The 24,996-nt window shown below is 34.7% G+C and overlaps 1 protein-coding gene across 13 annotated transcripts in view; it reads left to right on the top strand.

The window, feature by feature from the left end:
- LOC145265357 (plexin-A4-like) overlaps positions 1–24,996 on the top strand; it is a 1,096,693-nt gene that overhangs the window by 408,129 nt on the left and 663,568 nt on the right. For all 13 annotated transcript variants that reach the window (XM_080121138.1, XM_080121137.1, XM_080121136.1 and 10 more), the window contains one exon: positions 23,098–23,226. In XM_080121138.1, coding sequence (XP_079977264.1) covers positions 23,098–23,226 — 129 coding nt within the window. The remainder of the gene's footprint in view (positions 1–23,097; positions 23,227–24,996) is intronic.

Genomic DNA, 24,996 nt, shown 5'->3' with positions numbered 1-24,996 from the left:
AGTTACACCGACACGTACTGATGACGCATCCGTGTTAGGTATTATTCATTTTATTCATCTCTTCGGTAGGTTAGGCACGAAGTCAGTACGATCAACGAGCGCTGGCTTAGAAAAATGCCTTAGCAGCCCTATCGCGATTTCTCCGTAGTGGTGCCTGAGGCGATCTGCAATAAAGTAATCCCTTTTCAAATTAAAGGTAATGCCTGGGAGGATATAGAACTAGAACAGAACAGACCTTTGTCCCGATAGCGATGAAGCCAGTGTCGGCCTAAGTTTCCTCTCCGGAACTGACAAGTTAATCATGTTTTAGTTTGTCTTTATGTTTCTGAATTTTTGAGATGATGATTAGTTTGGATTCATCGGACTACTGTTCTCATCTTGAGTGTCATTTTCACAACGTTTCCGCCGATTTAATCTCCGACCTTCTTCAGGCGTATCTTGTTGAATTGGCGTATCTTGTTTCCGTACAAACTCGGGAATTTGGACAGAATTTCGAGCGGAACCCTTTATCTACTTCACAGGAGTGGCATGCTCTTGTTCCGTCAGACATGACTGGATAGAGGTCCTAAGTAATTCACAATTGTATTTTTTGGTCGCCCACACTGAGGATTGAACCTTCAACCTTCAGGAGAATATCACTTTTTATAATTGATTTTTCTAAGTACTCTAACCAAGGACCAGTGGTTCGATCCTGTAGTGATATAAACATAATCTCTCTCTCTCTCTCTCTCTCTCTCTCTCTCTCTCTCTCTCTCTCTCTCTCTCTCTCTCTCTCTCTCTCTCTCTCTCTCTCTCGTTGTTTCTGCTTAACGCTTAATCGCTTGGTCTTTTCGTCCCCCTTTTCCTTCCTCGGCTATCAATTTTTACCCTTGGCCCCCCAAATCGAGACATTAGACCATTCCAGTAATGATCCGGACTCTCTTGATTTTGCGGTGGGAATTTAGCTCTGTGCAGTTCTATGAGGTTCACTCTCCCAGGCCTTACGTTCTCCTTCTTTGGGAAGATGGTTTATTGCTAATCGCCTGATGCCCCCTTACTGGGGAATGTCGGCGGGACTGCCTAGGCACCCTTTTTTTATGTCCGAGTGCCCCTCCTCTGGGGGGGGGGATAGGCACTTACTTTCCAATCCCATTTTCCGAAGCTGGTGTCTTAGTTCGTGCAGTGGGGGGAGAACTAAAACCCTCTCTCCCTTTTCATCTCTCCTCTCTCATATCCTTATCTCTCCTTCCTTCCATCATTCCCCACCCCGTCTCTTTCTACCACCTCTCCTCTGTTCTTCCCTATCTCTCATCACCCCCGTTTGTCATTGGATGGGCTTTAAAATAAAATAATACGCGGCGACTGCTTATCAGATATCACAATCTTTTTATTGTTTTTCTTTTTTTTTTGTTCCTATACGAACGAAATCTCTCAACACTTTTTCGAGTTGTTAAAACTCGAGATAAACAAGAATGAAGAAAAATAAAATTGTATTTTTTTTAAATAATTTTTTTTTTTAATTTTATTTTTTAAAAAATTCTCGATTTCGCACGTCCCCATTTTCCTCATGGCATAAAATGCCCTCGAACCTTACTCGACAATAACCATAGCATTTTCTTTTCGTTTGTACTTTCTCCTAGGTTTGTCCTCCTCCGTTTTCTTCTCTCATAGAAGCTTAGTTTGGCGATTGTCTATCGTTTAGGAAAACCCGATATTTGAAATATTTTTTTTTTTTTTATACATAGGAGTCACCACTTATCAAGACCCAGAGCGTACAATAATCAATGGGATTGTATTCGTTGGTAATAGAAATTTGGTAGATTGGGGGGTCGGTTCATCAAGAATTTGTTTATGTTGGACTTGAAGACAATCAAGTTGTAGTCAGTTGGGAAAACTTATCATTTTAACAGTCTCTGTCTTTTTTTCTCTCTCTCCGCCGTTTTCTTCTCTTTGGACATACACACAACTTCTTTATATATAGATTTCTCGAGAAATAAGTCGGCATAAGGGAAGTAAGTACTTTTTTTTTTTTACAAAGAAACGCCACTTTTCAAGGCCACTCCAAGATAACGTGGTCAAAGGAAAATATCATAGTAATCGTTAGAAGTGTAAATTTGGTAAATTGGATTACTTAAGGGGAACGGCTCAAGAACTTGTTTACATTGGACTTGAAGACGGCCATATTGTAGTCTGCTGGAAAGCATGTAAACAGAAGACAATTCCACAGGCGTGCAGTTCTAAGAAAGAAGCTTTGTTCATGGAATCTACGTTTAGGTTTAGGCACAGTCAAAGAGTGGGGAAAATTGACTGTGGTTTCAACTAGACGGGTGTTTTTCGTGAAAGATTGGCGAGGGGGGGCAGAGATAGGAGCTCAAACGAGCACTTGCTATAGAAAAAGGATAAAACAAAGACAAAATTTCTCAACTCCATGGAATAAAGAATAGCATCTATCTTGTTCCGTTTTTTCACCTTTTATGATGCAATAACGTAATTTATTAATCCATAATTCATTAATTTTCTCCGTGTATTAATCCTCTGTCTCGAATATTGAACGTCTTTGTCCACAGCTTTGGAATAATACACGTTTTCAATTACCATATGCAAATGATTTTCTTTTCAATTTACGTTCTAAATTCCATTGACGAGAAAGTTGTAAAATTTCCAAACTTCATGGAATAAAGAATAGCATCTATCTTGTTTCCTGTTGTTGTTTTTTTTTCACTTTTGATGATGCAATAACGTAATTAATCCATAAGTCATTAATTTTCTCCGTGTATTAATTCTCTATCTAGAATATTGAGCGTCTTTGTGCACAGCTTTGGAATAATACATTTATTTTCAATTGCCGTATACAAATGATTTTCTTTTAAAGGAAGGTTCTAAGCTTTCAAATTTGCGAAGCGATAGCGAGCCAACAGTCCAGCTAGTCATTGATATGAGAAAAGAACTTGTTGTACACAGTGGAAAAGAGGGTCAGGGATAAATAGAAGAGGTGGAGGGTGCGGGTATGTCCATTGGTAGAGGAAAGGCTGGTAGCGAAGAGGGATGGGATGTGATGTCTTTATCCCTGGCAGTTGGCCATTAAGACTATGCCATCGCTACAGCAAAAGGCAACGGCGATAGGAGTGGGGTTAAGAGCGGGGGGGGGGGATTTAGTATGAATAATAATAAAAGAAATCGATACCTTATTGAACAAAACTAGTGAATTGGTATACTATGTACTGGAAGGAGGGGAAGAGCTAGAGGCTGGGGTGTAATGCAAGGGAGGAAGATTGCTATGAAAGATCCGAAGTGGGGAGGGCAGCCTGGGGTGCAGGCACACTAATAGACAAGGAGGGGGGCTTCTTTAGGCTAATATTTACATAGAATTCATCGATGTAACCTCGAGGGCCGTATGCACGCAGGAACTGTGTACTTCCAAATTGAAACATTTTACATATTAGTGCCGCGGATTTTGGATCGTTGCAGATCGGGATTGAATAGCCGCGGTCCTTCGACCCTCCGCCCGTCCCCCGGAGGGTAGATGTTGCTTTGTGGGCTCCTGATTTCTCTTACTTTGTTTTGTTGGCTTAAAAATAAATTTACCATTTTTTCAGATAAATATCTTATACATATATGTATGTATAATGGACTCTCATTTCGATTTTGACGTATGAGTTCCGCTACAACAACTCGGTTGCTCAGAAATGCACACAGATTATTTGTTTATAGTGGAAGGCTCCGTGCAGAATCAACCACATTTTTGGGTACAACTGCTAATCTTTGTCGGTGCAATGTTTGCCACAAGGCACAGCATACAGTCGACTAGGTTTTACATCAGTGTTCTGTTTTCCTAGATGCATTGAATTAAATGCATCACAAGATATTTTGACGTGTCGTAGTATTATGACGTGTCGTAGTATTATGACGTGTCGTAGTATTATGACGTGTCGTAGTATTATGGCGTGTCGTAGTATTATGACGTGTCGTAGTATTATGACGTGTCGTAGTATTATGACGTGTCGTAGTATTATGACGTGTCGTAGTATTATGACGTGTCGTAGTATTATGACGTGTCGTAGTATTATGACGTGTCGTAGTATTATGACGTGTCGTAGTATTATGACGTGTCGTAGTATTATGACGTGTCGTAGTATTATGACGTGTCGTAGTATTATGACGTGTCGTAGTATTATGACGTGTCGTAGTATTATGACGTGTCGTAGTATTACGGCACGTCATAATACGATGTGCCATAATGTTATGATGTGCCTTAGTGTTATGACGTGTCGTAATATTATGATCTACTCTAATATATAAACGCATATCTACATTTCCACTTGCATAGCTTTACTACAATCTCATCGGTAAAATATTGGACTTGTTCCATCCTTAATATATGACCTACCTGGAAAACAAAATTCTCTCAGAGCCAAAAAATAAACCCACTATCTACACCCGATATGTCGACGACATATTCATCGCAGCCGAATCCGTTCAAGACGTTTAAAAAAAACAACTATTAAACATAGAAACACTCCGTCCTCAAATTTACACACGAATCAAACATAAATAACAAAATACCATTTAGTATTAGTAGATTCAAGCAACCCCACTAAATACATAACCTCAACATACAAAAAAAACTACCAACAATAATGCTATACTCTTGAATTACTATAGCGAATGCCCAGGAAAATATAAAACTGCCCTTATAAAATTTTTTATTCACATCCCATACAATATAGCATCAACCCAACAAATATTTTACTAAAATTTTCCTATAGAATTGTTAAGCACATAAAAATTTATTTAAACTTACTTCACAATATATATATATATATATATATATATATATATATATAAAGTGAAAATGTGTGTGTGTGTGTGTTTGTACATTTCCCTACTCTGTCAATTTTCGGTCTAAAGACTCATGATTTGACGTAAGGAGTATTGAGATTTGGGAAAATCTTTTCCGTGGGTTTTCGGTCAGAAATTTGGCTTTCAACGGTTCAATGATTTGATCTTTGAAAACTCTACCAAACTCCTGCCAATTTTGGGCCTAAACACTTTAAATTTTAAATGTAGGTTACTTTGACATGGATCAAACTTTTTAATCAGATTTGAGCACAAAAAAAATAAATGTTAAGTGGTCAAACTTGGGGTCAAAGTTAAAAAAAGAAAATTGACCTCTGCGGTCTCTAATAAATTACTTGGCCGATTTCTTGTCTAAACATTTGAAAATTTACATAAAGGGTATTCAAAGATAGGGCAAGCTTTTTAATCGGTTTGGGTCGAAAATTTGAGCTGCCAAGTGGTCAAAGTTCAAAAGATGTGATCTTTGCGGTGTCTAGCAAACTACTCAGCCAATTTTGGGTCTAAACATTTGAAATTTATACATAACGGGTATTAGACACGCGGCAAGCATTTTAATCAGTTTTGGGGCGAAAGTTTTGTTGCTAAAATGGCAAAGTAGAAAGAGTGTTGCAGATTTTACCAAATTCTTCCATCAATTTCGGGTTTAAACATTTGAAATTTTAGATGTAGGTAACTTGAACATGGGTAAAACTTTGTATTTTGATTTGAGCCCAAGATAACAAAGTTAAAAAAATAATTGACGTCTGCGGTCTCTATTAAATTACTCGGACAAATTTTGGTCTTAACATTTGAAATCTTACATAAAGTGTATTCACACATAGGGCAAGTTCTGAACAGTACATAGGGCCCGGCTGAACTGCTTGTATATGTATATATTAAATACTAGCGGGGGTACCCGGCGTTGCCCGAGTGTTTTTTTCCGGGACGGGGGGGGGGTTAAAAAATGTTATGGTAGGTAAGTAGGAAGGATCAAACCCGGAGTCATGAGTAAAAGTAGGAAAATAAAGTGTGAAAAGAAAAAAAACCGTTTGACAGTTCGGCCACCAAGAAAAGTCCATTCCAGTTGTTTAGGAAAAAAAAAAAAACGACTGCGGTAGGTCGGCGCGAACGTGAAAATATAATGTGAATTGTCCAGCACGCTAACCACTACGCCACAGAGCACTGCAGCTTAGTTTAGTGATTTTAAATAACTTGACATGAAAGAACTACGAAGCCAAACCGGTGTTCTCTTCTCAACTGTTCCTTGTGAACGATCCCCAAACGGTGGTAAGTGGTGGCAGGGGGAGGAGGAATTTATTAGAGAGAAAATAGTTTACCACTTCCATTGATCTTAACCGATTTTGGCCGTGACTTCTCAGCAGAAAAAGTATAGAAATCTAAGATTATCGAGGAATTTGAGAAATAATAAGCCTATAACACACCTCAGATATTGTTCTGCCGTTTGTGCATATTATATTTGCATGAAATATCTTGATTTTTAATCCTATTAATGTCAAAATCAGATGGGAAAAAATGAGTTCATTTTATTTATATAGAGAAGATATATATATATATATATATATATAATTTTTTTTTTTTTTTTTTAATTTTACTTCAGTTGAAGTTCTCAGAAATCAAGGAGCACCCAACCTGGGACTAACACTTGAACTCTATATGAGATACATAGATATTCGAATGTTCCATTTAAGTTCTTTATCTCTCAAGCACTGAGTTAGTAAAGAAATTGAGAACATAATTTTCCTCTCCCCAATTAACCATTTTTATACGTTGTAGTATATCTTTCGTGTTGGTCTCATGGTCTCACTGGATTCCAGGACAAGAATTTATCTAGTCTGGTGGAGTATCCAGCTTCGTGCTATTACTTGAGGTAATATCACTTGGAGAAGGTGCGCCATTCCTCGGAAAAGCTGTGAGTCAGCCGTACTGAGGAGATCTTATTTGGGCCGCGAATAATGTGATTTTGAATATTTGGTCATGGTTTACTTTTATGGAAAAAGTATCCTCATGCCAGATTGTTCTGACAAACCCCTGTACAGAAAGACCTTAGACACTCGAGGATAGTGTCTAGTAGGCATTCAAGTTCTCTCTTCATATATATATATAGGTGTGTGTGTGTAGGTAGATATTTAATTATTATAGTAAATAATTATATATATATTTTTGTTTTATTTTAATTTAATTCAAAAACACACGATATTTCAGAACAGAAATTTATTGTTTGAATAAAGAATTCTTGGCCTTCGGGCCGGGATCAAAGTGTAGTATCTGTTCTGCAGATGCTGCACTTAAGATAATTTGTACCAGTCAATGGAGGGGAAACCCTCTATACTGGGACAATTATTATTTTTGGTCACAACCGGAGTGCTCCATTTTTACCCTACTTTTAGGGGAGCTGGTTTTCCCCCCACATTAAAAAACGGCCTTGTGCCTAATTTGCTTTGGTGGGGAAGCAAATAAATACCATAAAGAATGTTTAAGATTTTTTTCCTTAACCCATGGATGTTGATGTAGGCTCCTGCCTTGATAAAGTTCAAAATAGACTTCGTAGCCTCGTAGGAGATGTCCTTTTCTCTTCCTTGCAACCTCTATCTCACAAAAGAGATGTTGCGAGTCTGTCTCTGATGTATCGTTATTTTCATGGAAAGTGTTCGACTGAGCTTCAATCTATGGTCCCCCCTCACCAAACTTTCACAAGAAACACTCGTCTAGCTGTAAACACTATCAATAATTCCCCTCACTCTTTATCTGTGACTAAACCTAAACGTAGATTTATTGAACAAAGCTTCTTTCTTAGAACTGCACGCCTGTGGAATTGTCTTCCGTTTTCCTGCTTTCCGGCTGACTACAATATGGTTGTCTTCAAGTCTAACGTAAATAAGTTCTTGATGAGCCGTTCCATATAAGTTATCAAATTTACCAAATTTTCATTACTAATGATTACTATATTGTCTAATTTCTACTGTACACTCTTTAACCCTTATCCCTGAGTGGCCTCTTGGCCTTGATAATGTGGTGATGCCTTTGTAAAAAAAAAAAAAAAAAAAAAAAAAATCTCGTCAGAGGAAAAAACGTTAGCAAAGATTAAATCTAATTAGAAAATATATTTAAAAATTAATTACGTCTTTTTTTTTTTATTTATTTTTTTTTTTTTAGGAGGCATAGATAAATAAAATAGATGAAATAAGAGTAGATACAATGAAAGGATATGAATTTATGGTATCCGGGTGTTGTGATAATCCTTGTATAGAGTGGTATACTATGGTCAGAGTCCGAGTTTGTTGAATGTATCCACACTGTAGTTAGATTCCAATTTATTGTAAAGTATTTTTGGTTCTTAATGATAATTAGTGCTAGGACAACAGCATATTCTTTTCATTATTTTGACTCTCGAGTGTGTATCCGTTGATATCTTATATGCTTTTATATAGAGTGATGTGGTTCTCGGTTGATTAACTGTCTGTGTCGGATATATATACTCGATCCAAAACAATGATAAAAATATTCCGTTGTCATAGCCCTGGTGATAATCCTTTCAGTATGGAGAGTCCTGAATATATTCCTCATTTTTAGTTGGTATACTCCCTGTATGAAGTTATTTTTCTTTTTGTAGATTAGATTAAAAGTTTTTTGGCTGGGATTGTCTTATATAATATCCTAAAAATAATCTGTAAGACTCGATACCACACGATTAATTCATCTGTGTTCCTATTTACCTCAGGATTCTGATATATATATATATATATATATATATATATATATATATATATATATTATTATTATTATTATGATTATTATTTTCACCATATCAAGACAAAGGTTGGATTGATAGCAACAAGTAGTGTATTTCCGTTGTTCGTTACAAATGTTTCGCGACCATTCGGACAATTTCAAACATTATATCAACATATCATACAATGAAAATACACAACTTGTTGCTACCAATCCGATTTTTCCGGTCTTGATATTGTGAAAATTATATATTAATGCTCGATTACAAAAAAACTGGTAATCTTGAAGTTTACAAATTAAGTCACCTTATACTGACTTAAAATTTTTTTACCGAATTCTCAATTACATAAACATGATAAAATTCAGAATATTATAAGAATATATAATATAATATATATATATTCAAATATTTTGAAACTTGACGAACATTTACCCGCTATCTTATACATTCCAACCGAGAGATCTTTTTGAAGATTCTAACCGCTCCTTTAAGTGCAATTGTTTAAATCTCTTATGCACTTAGTTCACCTGGTATATTTGCCACGTACTGATATATTTAATGTTTGTATATCATAATATGATGTACCGTAATATGATGTACCGTAGTTTTACGATATATATCGAAAAAGTATGGTACATCATATTATGATATATATCGTAAAAATATAGTTGTGTATATATATATATATATATATATATATATATATATATATATATATATATATATATATATAAACGAACTAGAGATTCTTCAGGTGATATTGTACGTGCAGTGACATTTAGTGCTCATGTGAAACAAAAAATATATATCTGAAGGCTATTGATGCATATCTGCATTTACACTGGATGTGCACAAGCGATGCGTGTACATGCATCGCTTTCGTACAATCTCATTCATGAATCAACGTTCATTTTTTGACATTGTCGAAATACCTAAGCTTAATGTGTTTACACAAAGAGCAACGCTTCATATGGTAATTTGTATATCACTTCCCAAATGCTCAACCTAAGATAGGGAGCATTATGTGTGTGGTGTGTATATGTGTGTGCATATATATGTGTGTGTATATGTATATGTGTGTGCACATATATATATATGTGTGTGTATATGTATATGTGTGTGCATATATGTGTGTGTATGTGTATATATATATATATATATATATATATATAGGATATTCATACATGCGCATATCTGCATGTACATGCATCGCTTTTCTACAATCTCATTTATAAATCAACGTTCATTTTTTTTTTTTTTACTTTACATTTTCTGACCTTTCTAAATGCCTCAATTTGAATCACGCACGAAAACTTCCTAATCAAGTATTGCATATATCAATTCGGACGACCATGCATAACATTTGAATCGCACCGTCTCTCCTCCTTCGCGATCTGAAACCGAGCAGAAACCGTCGACTTTTCCACTCTCGATTCTTATCGCAACAGCGATTTAAGCTCGACTTCCTGTAAAAGTCGTCGATCTCCGCACAGGGCGATAAATAATATTTTCGTAATGGCATTAATCGTAAGCTCTAGCGACTCTATTAAAAGTCCAAGTACCAAGAAATTTTTTAAGAAAAATAAATAATTTGAATATACTTTCCCCAAATTTGGATGCCCGCAACTCAACACCGGTTGCCGCTACTCCACTGCACAAAGTTAACATTTCACCAACAGATGACCACAATAAACATAGTTTTTTAACATAGGCATCATCACATATCAAGGTCCAGTGGCCACTCGAGGATAAGGGTTAAAAGAGTGTGGAACGGCTCATCCAGAACTTGTTTACGTTGGACTTGAAACAATTAGATTGTAGTCAGCTGGAAACAGGAAAACGGATGACACTTCCACGGGCGTACACTTCTAAGAAAGAAACTTTGTTCATGGAATCTATGTTTAGGCTTAGGCACAGATGAAGAGTGGGGGAATTATAGTGTTTTCAGCTAGACGAGTGTTTCTTATGAATGTTTGGCGAGGGGGGACCATAGACTGAAGCTCAGTCGAGCACTTGCCTTGAGAATAACTATGAAGCCAACTCGCAACATCTCTTCTGTGTGAACGAGATTGCAGGCAAGAAAAGGACATCTACAAGTCTACGAAATCTGTTTTGAACTCTATAAAGGCAGGATAAGTCCTTTCTAGCAGCTCCTGCCCAGATGTGGCAACAGTACTCCATCCTTGGACGTACCTTGGTCTTATATAGATAGAGAATTGCACCAGTACTGATCGATCTACTGGATCGATAAAAGGATCCCACCATTTTTCCAGCGGCCTTGGCAACAGCGTGTTTTACGACCGGGCTATTCCAGGCGTCCCTACTTGCTTAGATAAATACTTTTGAAGTTTTAACAAAGGAGCTACAATTGGCCTTTTGGCCAAGATCAAAGTGTAGTATCTGTTCTTCAAATGCTGCACTTTCATTTTTTGTTCTCTTTCGGTGGAGGAGCAGTCCTTCACGGCTGAGACAATTTTGTTTTTTATTTTTGTACCTTTTCTCCATGTTAAAAAACGACCCTGGTGTCTAACTCTGTCCCGTGGGGAGGCATAGTAAATAGGTACAACAATAGCAGGGCGTTTCCATTTACGCTGAACATCCACAGAATGCCAACATCAGTTTATTACATATGAAAGAGTCTGCTGTGGAATTTCCACAGGTCCCGCTATTCCAACTAATACGAATAATCAATCCTCATCTCAATGTAGAAACGTGATTTTCGTAATGATTGTGAAATCTCAGATGGCAAGCGATAAGTCTTAATTATGTACCCCACCGCTCCCCGCAGAGGGGAACTTTAATGATGTAGGGATTGTCTGTAATTTTGAGCGGAAAATACTGCACTTAGAAATGGGGTTGCTCCGACGATAATGTCTCTATTAAACTTTTGATCTGCTTAAACGGAGGCGGGGGGACATGTTTGGAGGGTGGGGTGATGCGCTTAAAGTCGGGTGAGTCGCCAAAAACTATTTCGAGGGCAAATTGGCGCAGATTTTAACGATTGTACATATGGCATAGATTGTACGATTTTTATACGAATAATACAGCAACAAGATAGAATATACTTAAGTAGAATTGTTTTTTCAAGGGATCTCCATTAATATCCGTTTTGCAGGTTGAATAAGAAATTAAAATGTCACTCAGTTTAATAGGAGTTTCAGTTTGAGCTTCCCTACAACCTCTATCCCACAGAAGAGACGTTGCGAGCCTGTCTGTTTTATCGTTACTTCCATTGCAAGTGCTTGTCTGAGCTTCAATCTGTAGTCCCCCCCTCGCCAATCTTTCACAATAAACACAACCTATCCTGCCTTGACAGAGTACAAAAGCTTTGTGGCTTAGTGGGGGGGGTGCCCTTTTCTCTTTCCTGCAACATCTCTCCCACTGAAGGGATATTGCGAGCCTGTCATTTTATCGTTATTTCCATGGCAAGTGCTCGTCCGAGATCCAATCTCTGGTCCCCCCCTCGCCAATCTTTCACGAAAAACACCCGTCTAGCTGAAACCACTGTCAATAATTTTCCCAACTCTTTATCTGTGCCAAAATCAAAACGTAGATTCCATGAACAAAGCTTCTTTCTTAGAAGTGCACGCCTGTGGAACTCTGTTCCGCTTGCCTGTTTCCCACCTGACTACAACTTGTCTTCAAGTCCAACATAAACAAATTCCTGATGAACCGCCCCCTTAAGACACTTTATCAAATCTCCAATACTAACGATTACAACGATACTATCCCATTGATTACTGTACGCACAATAACCCTAATCCCCGAGTGGCTTTCGGGCCTTGATAAGTTGTACCATGTAAAAATAAATAAATGTACGTACATTACATAGAAAAATGCGAGCATGAAAATTAATATTGTTGAGATAAAACTAAGAAAAGTAAATAACTAGTTGTAAAAACTGGAACAGAAAGGCAAGATATTCTAGTAAAAAAAATATAATAAATTAATAATTTAAAATATTGCAGCATTAATACTCTACCTATTAATACGATAGCGTGTTTGTTATTTTCTGTGTCACGCTTACATCCGGGTCGTTTAGTTACGTACTTCCATTTCTTGTCATAAATAATTTTAACAAGAATTCTTCACAAGTTTTGGTTTCGGCTTCGATTATAGCTGATGGCACTTAAGTCATCTATTTGTCTTATAAATACTTTTATCAAGAATTCTTCATAACTTTTGTTATCGGTTTCGATTATGGCAGAAGGAACTCAAATTACACACACACACACATATATATATATATATATATATATATATATATATATATATATATATATATATATTTCATAAGCTTTTATTTCGGTTTCGATTCAAGCCAATACACCCAAGTCACATGGATGAATTTTATTTATTTTTGAAATTGCAACTTTATAATATATAAAAATCGATAGAAAATTAACTATTATAATATATAAAAATCGATAGAAAATCCACTATTATAATATAAAAATCGATAGAAAATCAACTATAATATATAAAAATCGACAGAAAATCAACTATTATAATATATAAAAATCGATAGAAAATTAACTATTATAATATATACAAAATCGATAGAAAATTAACTATTATAATATATACGAAATCGATAGAAAATTAACTATTATAATATATACGAAATCGATAGAAAATTAACTATTATAATACATACAAAATCGATAGAAAATTAACTATTATAATATATAAAAATCGATAGAAAATCAACTATTATAATATATACAAAATCGATAGAAAATTAACTATTATAATATATATAAAATCGATAGAAAATTAACTATTATAATATATACAAAATCGATAGAAAATTAACTATTATAATATATACGAAATCGATAGAAAATTAACTATTAATCGATAGAAAATTAACTATTGTAATATATAAAAATCGATAGAAAATTAACTATTGTAATATATACAAAATCTGCAAGAATTAAAATATCCTAGTTAAGCGTAATTTACGACTGGGCTTTGCCGGGCATCCCTGCTAGCTTGGATAAATACTTTTGCAGTTTTAACAAAAAAGCTACAATAATAAAAAAAAAATACCTTTTCTCCACGTTAAAAAACGACCCTGGTGTCTAACTCTGTCCCGTGGAGAGGCATAGTAAATAGGTACAATAATATCAGAGCGTCTCCATTTACACTGCACATCTACAGAATGCCAACATCAATTTATTACATATGAATGAATCCCCTTGGGAATTTCCACGGGTCCCGCTAGTTATTATTATTATTATTATTATTATTATTATTATTATTATTATTATTATTATTATTATAATATAATGTTGAATTGAATATTTAAAAAAAAATCCTTAATGCTGCAATATTTTAAGTTATCAATTTATTATATTTATTATTTTTTACTAGAATTCAATTTTAATAAATCTTTTGGTACTTACGTGGAGAAGGTACTCTATTGAAATAATAACGTTATTATTTAGAAACCCGTTCTTAACATCGGAAAGGTAGGCTGTTTTGTAACTATTCTATACGTTCATATAACAATTTAATAAACATAAAACTAAAATTAAATTGAAAATACTCTATAAGATAGCACGGTACCTTTTCTGCGTAAGCATTTTTAATGAATACAAACTTTTTCTAGAGAAGTTATAATAGGTTCTCTACAGTGCAATGTACACTACAATGTATTGATCAGTCACTGCGAGGAGAATGGGTGAAAGTTCCTTCCGGCACACAACAGCGTATCTCCAGCTGGAGCAGGTACTTAATCGATTTGATTGAAAAATGTGCGATCTCGATGACAATAAAAATGTGATACATTTGTTAATCATCATTCAATCCCGGGCAACGTCGGGTTTTCCTGCTAGTGTGTGTGTGTGTGTGTAATATATATATATATATATATATATATATATATATATATATATATATATATATATATATATATATATATATATGAGAGAGAGAGAGAATAAATGACAAACATTTTACATTAAAAAAAAAAAACTAAAAAATTACCCATTTTGGTAATAAAGTTACATATCTTGCCTTTGATAATATTTGTTATACATTTATTTTTTGACAACTTTTTCGAATCTATATGTACAGTAGTACAAACCCAATAAAAACACTAAAAATGATCCAATTAGGTAGAAAAGTAACTTATCTTGCCTTTGAAAAATATTTACTTCTTATATATTTGTATTGTTGACAACTTTTTTAAATCTTTGTGCAAGTACAAACCCGAAGGGGGTATTTTTCTGTCTAATTTTATTTTTGGTACCTCGCTTAAATTTAAATTTCACGATATCTTTTTTTTTTGGGGGGGGGGTATTTTTTTTACATTAGGCTCACCTCCACAATTTTCAACTATGCTGAATAAGAAAATCTCATTAAAAATTTGCAGAGGCAAGTAGTTTTCGAGATATAAAGACCTGTATACTATGCACTGTAATTTACTGGCGGCCATGAATAAACACTCCCAACCTCCCCATATTAAGAACGGCTTTTGGAATAAACAACACCCATGCCTAACCACATGTTTTAACCTTTTGTCTGTCTTTCGTCTGTTAAAAACGGCTTTTGAAATAAATACCACGGCTTTCGGAATAAACACCCCCAACCTACCCATGTTAAAAATTGTGGAGGTGGACCTAATGTGAAAATTTACCTTTCGTTTTTTTGATAAATTGTTAGTTGAAAGCACAGAATAGTGACAAAACACCATCCCCTCCCCTTGGTAAGAATGGCTGAAAAAATAACGTTTTTTTTTTTGTAGAAACTTTTCATAACGATTTCTGGTGTTAATGCACTTACTGATCCGCGCTAGGTTTTTAAATCGTATTTCCAAGTATAATTAAGTTTTATGATGTTTTTTTTTTAATTCAATTGTGAGGTTAAAGTACAGAATAGGTACAAAACACCCTTCCTCCCCTCCCCATGTTAAGAATGGCTTTTTAAATGTTATTATTTCAGCATGGATCAATAAGTGCATGAGTACCCCAATTTCTTTAATAAAGAAAGAGCATTAATATTTTCTTATATAAAAGCAACTTCTTTAAAAAAAAAAAAGGAGGGGGGAATGTACTTTCAATTTTGTTAAAAAAAGGTTTTCTTAAAAAAACAAAAACTACGGTAAAAAAAAGCAAAAAACAAAACATTAATCGGTACTCATGCAGAGAGTGATCCGTGCTGAAATTATGTTATTATTTAAAAAGCCATTCTTAACATAGGGAGGGGCGGGTGTTTTGTACCTAATGTGTACTTTAACCTTACAATTGAATAAAAAAAAAAACTTTAATGAAGCGTGGAAATACGATTTAAAAAATAGCGCGGATCACTCTCTACATTAGCACCAAATATTATTTTATTATTTAAGCGCATTACCAATCCGTAAATTTTCTTCGAAAAAAAAAACCCTGTACTTTCACCTAACAATTTATAGTTTTAATAATAAAAAAGTTCATATTTTTTTTGTATCGAAACAACTATTAAAAAAAAAAAACAAAAAAAAAACAACTTCGACTTTTATGCTTCAACTCAAAACGCAAGCGAGCATTTTTTTTTCGCCTGATATAATAAAGAAAAAAATTTTAAATTAAAAAATTTGGAAGATAAACAAATGAATTATGCTTTTTTTTTTACCTATCGAGTAAACAGAAAATGAAATCTTCTAATTCGTCTCGTCAAATCCTGGTGTATGAAATGGAATAAAACGGAAACCAACAAAACAGGTTCGCACTAATGGCTTACGAAAAATATTTTAATTTTATTTAATATTTTTATAATTGGCGATGTTATTTTTTTTTTAATAACATAGAAACATCCCTCGACTCTAAAGATAGATTGTCTGAAAATTTCAAATAAATTGGTAATGTAGAAATATGGTTTTATCGATTTTGAACGAACCAAGAATTGTATATATATATATATATATATATATATATATATATATAAAATTGTCATGAATAATAAAAAAAAAAAAAAAAAACTCCTTTTGTCTACATAAAGACGCCTGTCAAATCTTGATAAACCCCAAAATCAATTTTTTTTATGTTGCTTTATTGCTTGAAGCCGTCAACTAGACAGAAGCCTCTACTATCGTTGACGAATCGCCGAAGGGATGACGCATTCCGAGTAGAACTGGAATTAATTTTGTTTCCATTCCCCTTCTACCACTCCCGCCATCTGCTGCAGACATTAGTCCGTGAATGACATGAGCTAAACACCGCTATTTCTGCCCCCCCTCTCCCCACCACTCTTCTCTTTGAAGTAGTAATTACCTTGAATTATATATATTATGGACCGCACGGATGGGGCTAGCACGGACCGGGTGGCGGCAGGTTGCGTACGTAAATGTCGCTTTCGGGCAAGAACAATTTTTCGGTGAATCAGAGAATTTGAATGGCGTTGCAAGTCCGAAGATTATTTGCTGTCGATGTTCTGAAATATTAATATGGTACCTCTTATTTTTAATGTGGGGTGGGGGAAGGGGGGGGGGCTTCCTGCGGCCAAATCCTATCCTTATCGTCATTGGTTTAACATCTTGCTAAGAACGATAAAATAGGGAAACTAGATAACTTCTTTATTAAGTTATAGGAAGCAAGACATATTTGCAGTAGTAGGTCAATGTTAATGCAATACACATTCCTCCTGGGTACTTCTCGAACCGTTTTTTTTTTTACATCTCCGGGTGACCGGAAGTCGCAACACATCTGTTGTACCTGATGACTTGCGTTTGACGGTTTTGTAGAAATTGAGTTCCAAAGTAAGCTATCCCTGGCCAGGTGTGTATTTAACCGTCTTATTTCGATAGGGTTAAATTTATTCCTCAAATGGTTTCCCTGACTTCTCTCCCTTGTAAACTAAACCTACTACCTTAATTGTTCTACCATTTACAATTTTTTTCATACCTTCTGTCATTATATTCCACTTAACGTCCATCTTACACGGCGGCACGTGTTGAACGGCTTCAAGAAATTCGCTTCTTGATTAAGTTAACCTTCTCCTAGTCTTTATTTTATTTTATATTTTTATTTATTTACTAGCAGGGAGGGGGGATTTGCCCGGTCGTAAAATACGCTTAAATATATTATTATAATTTGTTCAGATTTCGTATATATTAATATATAGTCGCGATTTCAAAAGTAAAAATAAAACTATATGGGTGTCATCAGCTGGAATCGAAACTGAAAGCAAAACTGTAGCATTCAAAGCTGGTGACGTTACCACTTTACCAACGTGACATGTATATGAACTGATTAAAAATTAAACTAAAATGAATGTACAGAATGTATAACGATTTTTTTTTAATTTTGACCCCTTTTTAACCTCTTAAATACTATTTTAACCATCTAAAGACCCAGAAAAGAACGTTCTGTAAAAAATCCAATCATTTGAGGCCCCTAACGCCGCTCTGCGACTTTCAGTTTCAGAAGAGATGGAGTTTGAAAATATGGAGACAGACAGACGGACATACAACCTTTTACATATTAGGGTACAAAAACCTCGAAGACCACTTGAGGATATGTGTTAACGAGTGTAAGGTGGCCAGTAAGTATTGGCCAGAATTGGACTGTTAAAGGGGACGGAGTAGCAAGAACTTGTTTACATTGGACTTGAATACGACCACGTCATAGTCAGCTGCGGAGCAAGACAGCTGACTATAACTTGGTCGTAGTCAAGTCCAATGTAAACAAGTTCTTTTGAGCCGTCCTCTTAAATAAACACAGTCCAAGTTCCACGATTACTGATCATCACGGTGTTGTTTGATCGTCTACCGGACAATCAATATCCTCGAACGTCCGTCGGGTTTTGATAAGCGGTGAACTCCCTAGTGAGAGAAGAGAAAATAAAAAAATAAACTAGTCTGTTGGTTTTCCTTATGAAATATCAACCCATTTGTGATTTATTTAAAAGTCAGAAACTTCACAGGATTTAAAAGTAATATATTGTGCCATGTTCACGAAGAGACGCTTACCTTTCCTGTCAGCTACTTGTTGAAAGTTGGTCTTGAATTGAAAGCGCTGTTTCATTTCAGAAGTCTTCGATGGATAGCTATACTTTTTAAATTTATTTATTTTATTTTATTATTTTATTTTTTTTTTTACAAAGGAGTTGCCACTTATCAAGGCCTTGAGGCCACTCGAGGATAAGGGTTAATGAGTATACAGTGCTTAAGGGGATTATGTCGTCGTCGTAGTGGAAGTCTGGTGAATTCGATTACTTAAGGAGATGGCTCATCAAGAATTTGTTCACATTTGACTTGAAGATAACTATATTGTAGTCAGTCGGAAAGCAGGGAAACGGAAGAGTTCCACAGGCGTGCAATTCTAAGAAAGAAACTTTGTTCATGGAATCTACGTATAGGTTTAGGCATATATAAAGAGTGGGGGGAAAAGTGGGTAGCTGTTCTGTACAGGTCCTGGACTTTATAATTTTGCAGGCAAAGGGCAAAAGATCGTTCTTGTGTTGACGCGAAAGAATTGTGTGCGGGAATGTTAGATTTGATATTTTTATGGAGCAACTCTGTTTTCAGATTGGTTGCTAGCAGAACGTGGCTCCATTTGCTTCGTCAGTTCCTACCGCCAGTGTCTATGAATACAAACTTCCAACTTTCAGCAATCATACCATTCTTCTTATATAAAAAATATTGCCATATATAAATAAACAAATAAAACGGGAAAGAAATAAATAAAAATACGGGTCGGCATTTATTGCGGTTATTTTCGGCACAGCTTACACGAATACAAAAAATAAAGGGAGACAAGCCAGAGTGCTTTTTTTTAAAGCCCACGTCATCAATTAACGGACAAAGAGAGACAACACTAAGCTGACAAATAAAGGACAAGGGGCGGAGAACTCCTCAATACTTAAAAATCCACGAACATTGATATCCTCAATACTTTCTTCTCGGAGCACATGTTGCATTTTTCTTTGTTGCCTTCTCGTGCACACTTCCCAAGTTTCATATGCAGTTTTTTAACTACTGCTGCTAATCTCTTTAGATTTTTTTTTTTTTTATACATAGGAGTTACCACTAATCAAGGCCCGGAGACCACTCGTGGATAAGGGTTGTTGAGTATACAGTAATCAATGGGATAATATCGTAGTAATCGTTAGTAATAGAAATTTGGTAAATTGGATTACTTAAGGGGACTGTTCATCAAGAATTTGTTTATGTTGGACTTGAAGACAACCAAGTTGTAGTCAGCTGGGAAGCAGGCAAACGGAAAAGAGTTCCACAGGTGTGCAGTTCTAAGAGAGCAGCTTTGTTCATGGAATCTACGTTTAAGTTAGGCACGATACCTTTATTCCTAATTCTCCGGCCACGCGTGACTTCACCCACGTCCTTAACATGATCATGACTCTTCGCTGCTACTGCTGCTTTCCACGCGCTCACATGCACTGCATTTACAAAAAGATTCACAAATAATTCGTCGTGTCGACTCCACGAAGAGAAGAGCCCCATCTTTCTTGTCAGCTACGTGTTGAAAGTTGGCTAACGGACACGGTGACAAGAAATTAGCAGTTCATATGCGTGTCACGTTGGTAAAGTGGTAACGTCACCAGCTTTGAATGCTACAGTTTTGCTTTCGGTTTTGATTCTAGCAGATGACACCCAAATTTTTTTTTTTTCCTTTTGTAATCACGACTCTATAATAAAATATACAAAATCTGGACAAATCAAAATATCATATAGTTTTATTTTTACTTTTGAAATCGCGACTATATATTAATATATACGAAATCTGAACAAATTATAATATATTTAAGCGTATTTTACGACCGGGCAAATCCCCCCCCCCTGCTAGTAAATAAATAAAAATATAAAATGAAATCAAGACTAGGAGAAGGTTAACTTAACCAAGAAGCGAATGTCTTGAAGCCGTTCAACACATGCCGGCATGTAAGATGGACGTTAAGTTGAATATAATGACAGAAGGTATGAAAAAAATTGTAGGTGTTTTTTACAAAGGCATTACCACATTATCAAGGCCCAGAGGCCACTCAAGGATAAGGGTTAAAGAGTGTACAGTAGAAATTGGTCAATACAGTAATCATTAGTAATGAAAATTTGGTAAATTTAATAACTTATATGGAACGGCTCATCAAGAACTTATTTACTTTAGACTTGAACACAACCATATTATAGTCAGCCGGAAAGCAGGAAAACGGAAGACAATTCCACAGGTGTGCAGTTCTAAGAAAGAAGCTTTGTTCATGGAATCTACGTTTAAGTTAGGCACGATACCTTTATTCCTAATTCTCCGGCCACGCGTGACTTCACCCACGTCCTTAACATGATCATGACCCTGCTACTGCTGCTTTCCACGCACTCACATGCACTGCATTTACAAAAAGATTCACAAATAATTCGTCGTGTCGACTCCACGAAGAGAAGAGCCCCATCTTTCTTGTCAGCTACGTGTTGAAAGTTGGCTAACGGACACGGTGACAAGAAATTAGCAAATCGCATTTAATCCACAGGCGAAAATGATAGGAAGGCGGCAAATTTTGACGACGAGGTTAATAAGTGGACATTACCAATTGGACCCCCACACACCGTTCCCTAACCCTAACCCCGACCGACACACACACACCCACCATCCCCCCTCAACGTGTCAGCTGAAATGACGTCCCTTTATGTTGACAGATACATTTACGGTTGGCTGCGCAAACTAGCCTCAAATGTATAGACGTTCTGCCGGCAATTAATTTGGCGATACCACAAGACATTTCATTCCCCGAGTCTTTGATCAGCCGCTAATCTAACAAGATTAATTCATTCCGGGGAAAATCTGATCGGATCTTCTGCCTATCCGAACATTCCAAACACTTTTGTCATTCGGACTGAACAGTGTTAGGCCGTTGACAACCTGTAAATTGCTACACCTGACGCGGAAGATCATTGGATTGGTGCACCGAGGCATTGGATTCTTTTCTTATGTGTATGTATATATATATATATATTACACACACTAGCCCGGAGGTGCATGTTGAGCAAAAAAAAAAAAAAAAAAAAAAACCCAAAAAAACGGTCAATTTGTTAAAACTTTGACCCCTTAAAATTTATTGTTTTGGGCTCAAATCGAGTTAAGTTAGATCCATGTCCAAGTAACCTATATCTAAAATTTCAAGCGTTTATACCAAAAATTATCGGAGGAGTCTGGTAGAATTCTCAAAAGTCAAATCGTTGAACTTTGACCCCTTAATCGCCAAATTTCTGGCCGAAATCCGGTCACATCGATTTTCCCAAATCTCAGTACCCTGTATATCAAATTTCGAGTCTGTAGACTAAAAATTGACGGTTATTACATAGGGAAATGTACACACACAGACACTTTCAATTATATATATAAGTGAATGGTATATACGTTCAGAGATTATTTTTCGTCATTTGAGACTGAACGGAGGCATCGCATATGTGTGTCAGAAATGAGGATGCAAGATTTTGTTGTCTATTAACTTTTTTTATTTTTTTAATTCAATGGCGTTTTTTTTTTGTTAGAAAATAATTATTTTTTCTTTTTTTTTTTTAATTCAATGGCGGTTTTTTTTGTTAGAAAATGAATATTTTTTCTTTTTTTTTTTTTAATTCAATGGCGGTTTTTTTTTGTTAAAAAATAATTCTTTTTTCTTTTTTTTTTTTTAATTCCATGGCGGTTTTTTTTGTTAGAAAATTTTGTTAGAAAATAATTATTTTTTCTTTTTTTTTTTTTTAATTCAATGGCGTTTTTTTTTGTTAGAAAATAATTATTTTTTCTTTTTTTTTTTTTTAATTCAATGGCGGTTTTTTTTGTTAGAAAATAAATATTATTATTTTTTTTTTAATTCAATGGCGGTTTTTTTTTGTTAGAAAATAATTATTATTTTTTTTTTTTTTTTTAATTCAATGGCGGTTTTTTTTGTTAGAAAATTATTTTTTCTTTTTTTTATTTTTTAATTCAATGGCGGTTTCTTTTGTTAGAAAATAATTATTTTTTCTTTTTTTTTTTAATTCAATGGCGTTTTTTTTTGTTAGAAAATAATTATTATTTTTTTTTTAATTCAATGGCGGTTTTTTTTGTTAGAAAATAATTATTTTTTCTTTTTTTTTTTTTAATTCAATGGCGGTTTTTTTTGTTAGAAAATAATTATTTTTTTTTTTTTTTAATTCAATGGCGGTTTTTTTTGTTAGAAAATAATTATTTTTTCTTTTTTTTTTTTTTTTTTAATTCAATGGCGGTTTTTTTTGTTAGAAAATAATTATTTTTTCTTTTTTTTTTTTTTTTTTTTTAATTCAATGGCGGTTTTTTTTGTTAGAAAATAATTATTTTTTCTTTTTTTTTTTTTAATTCAATGGCGGTTTTTTTTTTTGTTAGAAAATAATTATTTTTTTTTTTTTTAATTCAATGGCGGTTTTTTTTGTTAGAAAATAATTATTTTTTCTTTTTTTTTTTTTTTAATTCAATGGCGTTTTTTTTTTGTTAGAAAATAACTATTTTTTTTTTTTTTTTTTTAATTCAATGGCGGTTTTTTTTGTTAGAAAATAATTATTTTTTCTTTTTTTTTTCCAGGTTTCCATTGAGTCTCGGACTCAGGCCTCTCATTACGAGACCATAAGTGTGGTCCCCCATCAAAGGATATTTTCTGATTTGTACTTTGACTTAGAGAAGGAGCATCTTTACGTCATGACTCCTCATAAGGTAAGTTCTTTTCCGTTGCTAACTCCCCTTTTTATGGAGACATTACAACATAGCATTGTCTTACATCAAAATAAAACTAGATCCTCATCACGAAAATAAGTAACTCTGGAGTAACGGATCAAACTGTTAAAAACAAAATCAGTTCTAATCAAAATTCATCCAGGAGGTTAAAGGTTCAATCATTAGTACAGGCGATATTAAGAGTACAATTACAAATTGAGATTTTTCCCGGTCATGGCTAACGGAATGAGAGCAAGCTACCGTCGTGGATTTAATAAGTTTCCGTTTGAAATTACGTACGGGTTGCCAACTTTGACGAGACGCACATGAAGGTTGGAGGTTACATCGGCCGAACCGTTGATATAAACAGTAGTCTCAAAAATAGGAATGATATAATCCTCATTTCAGAAAATTTAGAACGGAAATTAAACAAAAAACAGGTGCTTGTGTAGATTGATCTTTTAAACTAACGCACTTCAGGTGAAAACATTTTTACGTACTTACGTGTCGTGTCGAAATTCGGATAAATTAAAAAAAAAAATTATGGAACATAATCTAGTAGAAAAACCATTTCAAGTAAAAATACAAATAGCGATTTATGGAATCCTATCGTATCTTTTAATGTTGGAGAGCTCTCAAGATCTAAGGGAGGTAATCGCAATCAGTAAGTTTTACTAAATAAATATGTACCGCCAAGTTGAAACACAAGATGTCTGAACGTAATTGTGGTTGATTTTTTTTTTTTTACACAGGAAGTACCACTTAGCAAGGCCCGGAGGCCACTCGAGGATAAGGGTTAATGGGTATACATTAGTCAATGAGATTATAGCGTAGAAATCATAAGTAGTGGAAATTTTGTAAATTGGATTACTTAGGGGAACGGTTCATCAAGAATTTGTTTACGTTGGACTTGAAGATAGTCAGATTGTAGTCAGCTGGAAAGCAGGCAATCGGAAGAGAATTCCGCAGGTGTGCAGTTCTAAGAAAGAAGCTTTGTTCATGGAATCTACATTTAGGTTTAGGCATAGACAAGGAGTGTGGGAAATTATTGATAGTAGTTTCGGCCCGACGGGTGTTTTTCGTGAAAGTCAAGCTAAGGGGGATCATAGATTGAAGCTCAGACGAGCACTTGCCATTAAAATAACGATAAAGCAGAGACAGGCTCGCAACGTCTCTTCTGTGGGAAAGACAGGCAGAAGTAAACACTTTTAGCACAATCTATTGGATCGTTTTTCATAGTTTTTAGAATTTATACTAATTTCGACATGACACGTAAGTATGTGGTGGTTTTACCTGAAATGCGTTAATTTAAAAGATCAGTCTACAAAAAAAAAAAAAAAAAGCACCGAACGTTATACTTTCCGCTCCCATCTGATTTTTAAAATATTTTCTTATGAAGTAAAGGCTGGGGGTTAAACGCTTTCGTGCTTTATATAGTCGTATGTGGTCATTTTTTTTTTAATTGAAATAAAAAAAAAAATGATTTTATGTATTTTTTTTTTCTTTACTGATGGAACCATGCTAAGAAAAATTAATTAAAATACTTGTAATGACATCCAACCATCCCAAGTATTTTTTTTATTTATTTGTTAATTTATTTAATTATATATATATATATATATATATATAATTTGTTTTTTCTTTAGAAAATATTTAAACTTAAAATTTCCTGGAAGGAAAAAAAAAATCGTAAAATCTCTCGATGAAAACAGAAAATTTGATACTTGTGTGAGTTTTGAGTTGAAACTGATATTTCAAACTTCAGCGTGA

This window comes from Euprymna scolopes, chromosome 40, assembly GCF_053919585.1.
Source record: "Euprymna scolopes isolate OS-2025 chromosome 40, ASM5391958v1, whole genome shotgun sequence".
NCBI lineage: Eukaryota > Metazoa > Mollusca > Cephalopoda > Sepiida > Sepiolidae > Euprymna > Euprymna scolopes.
Note: the sequence above shows the minus strand (reverse complement) of the source record. Positions and strands in the feature narration are given on the sequence as shown.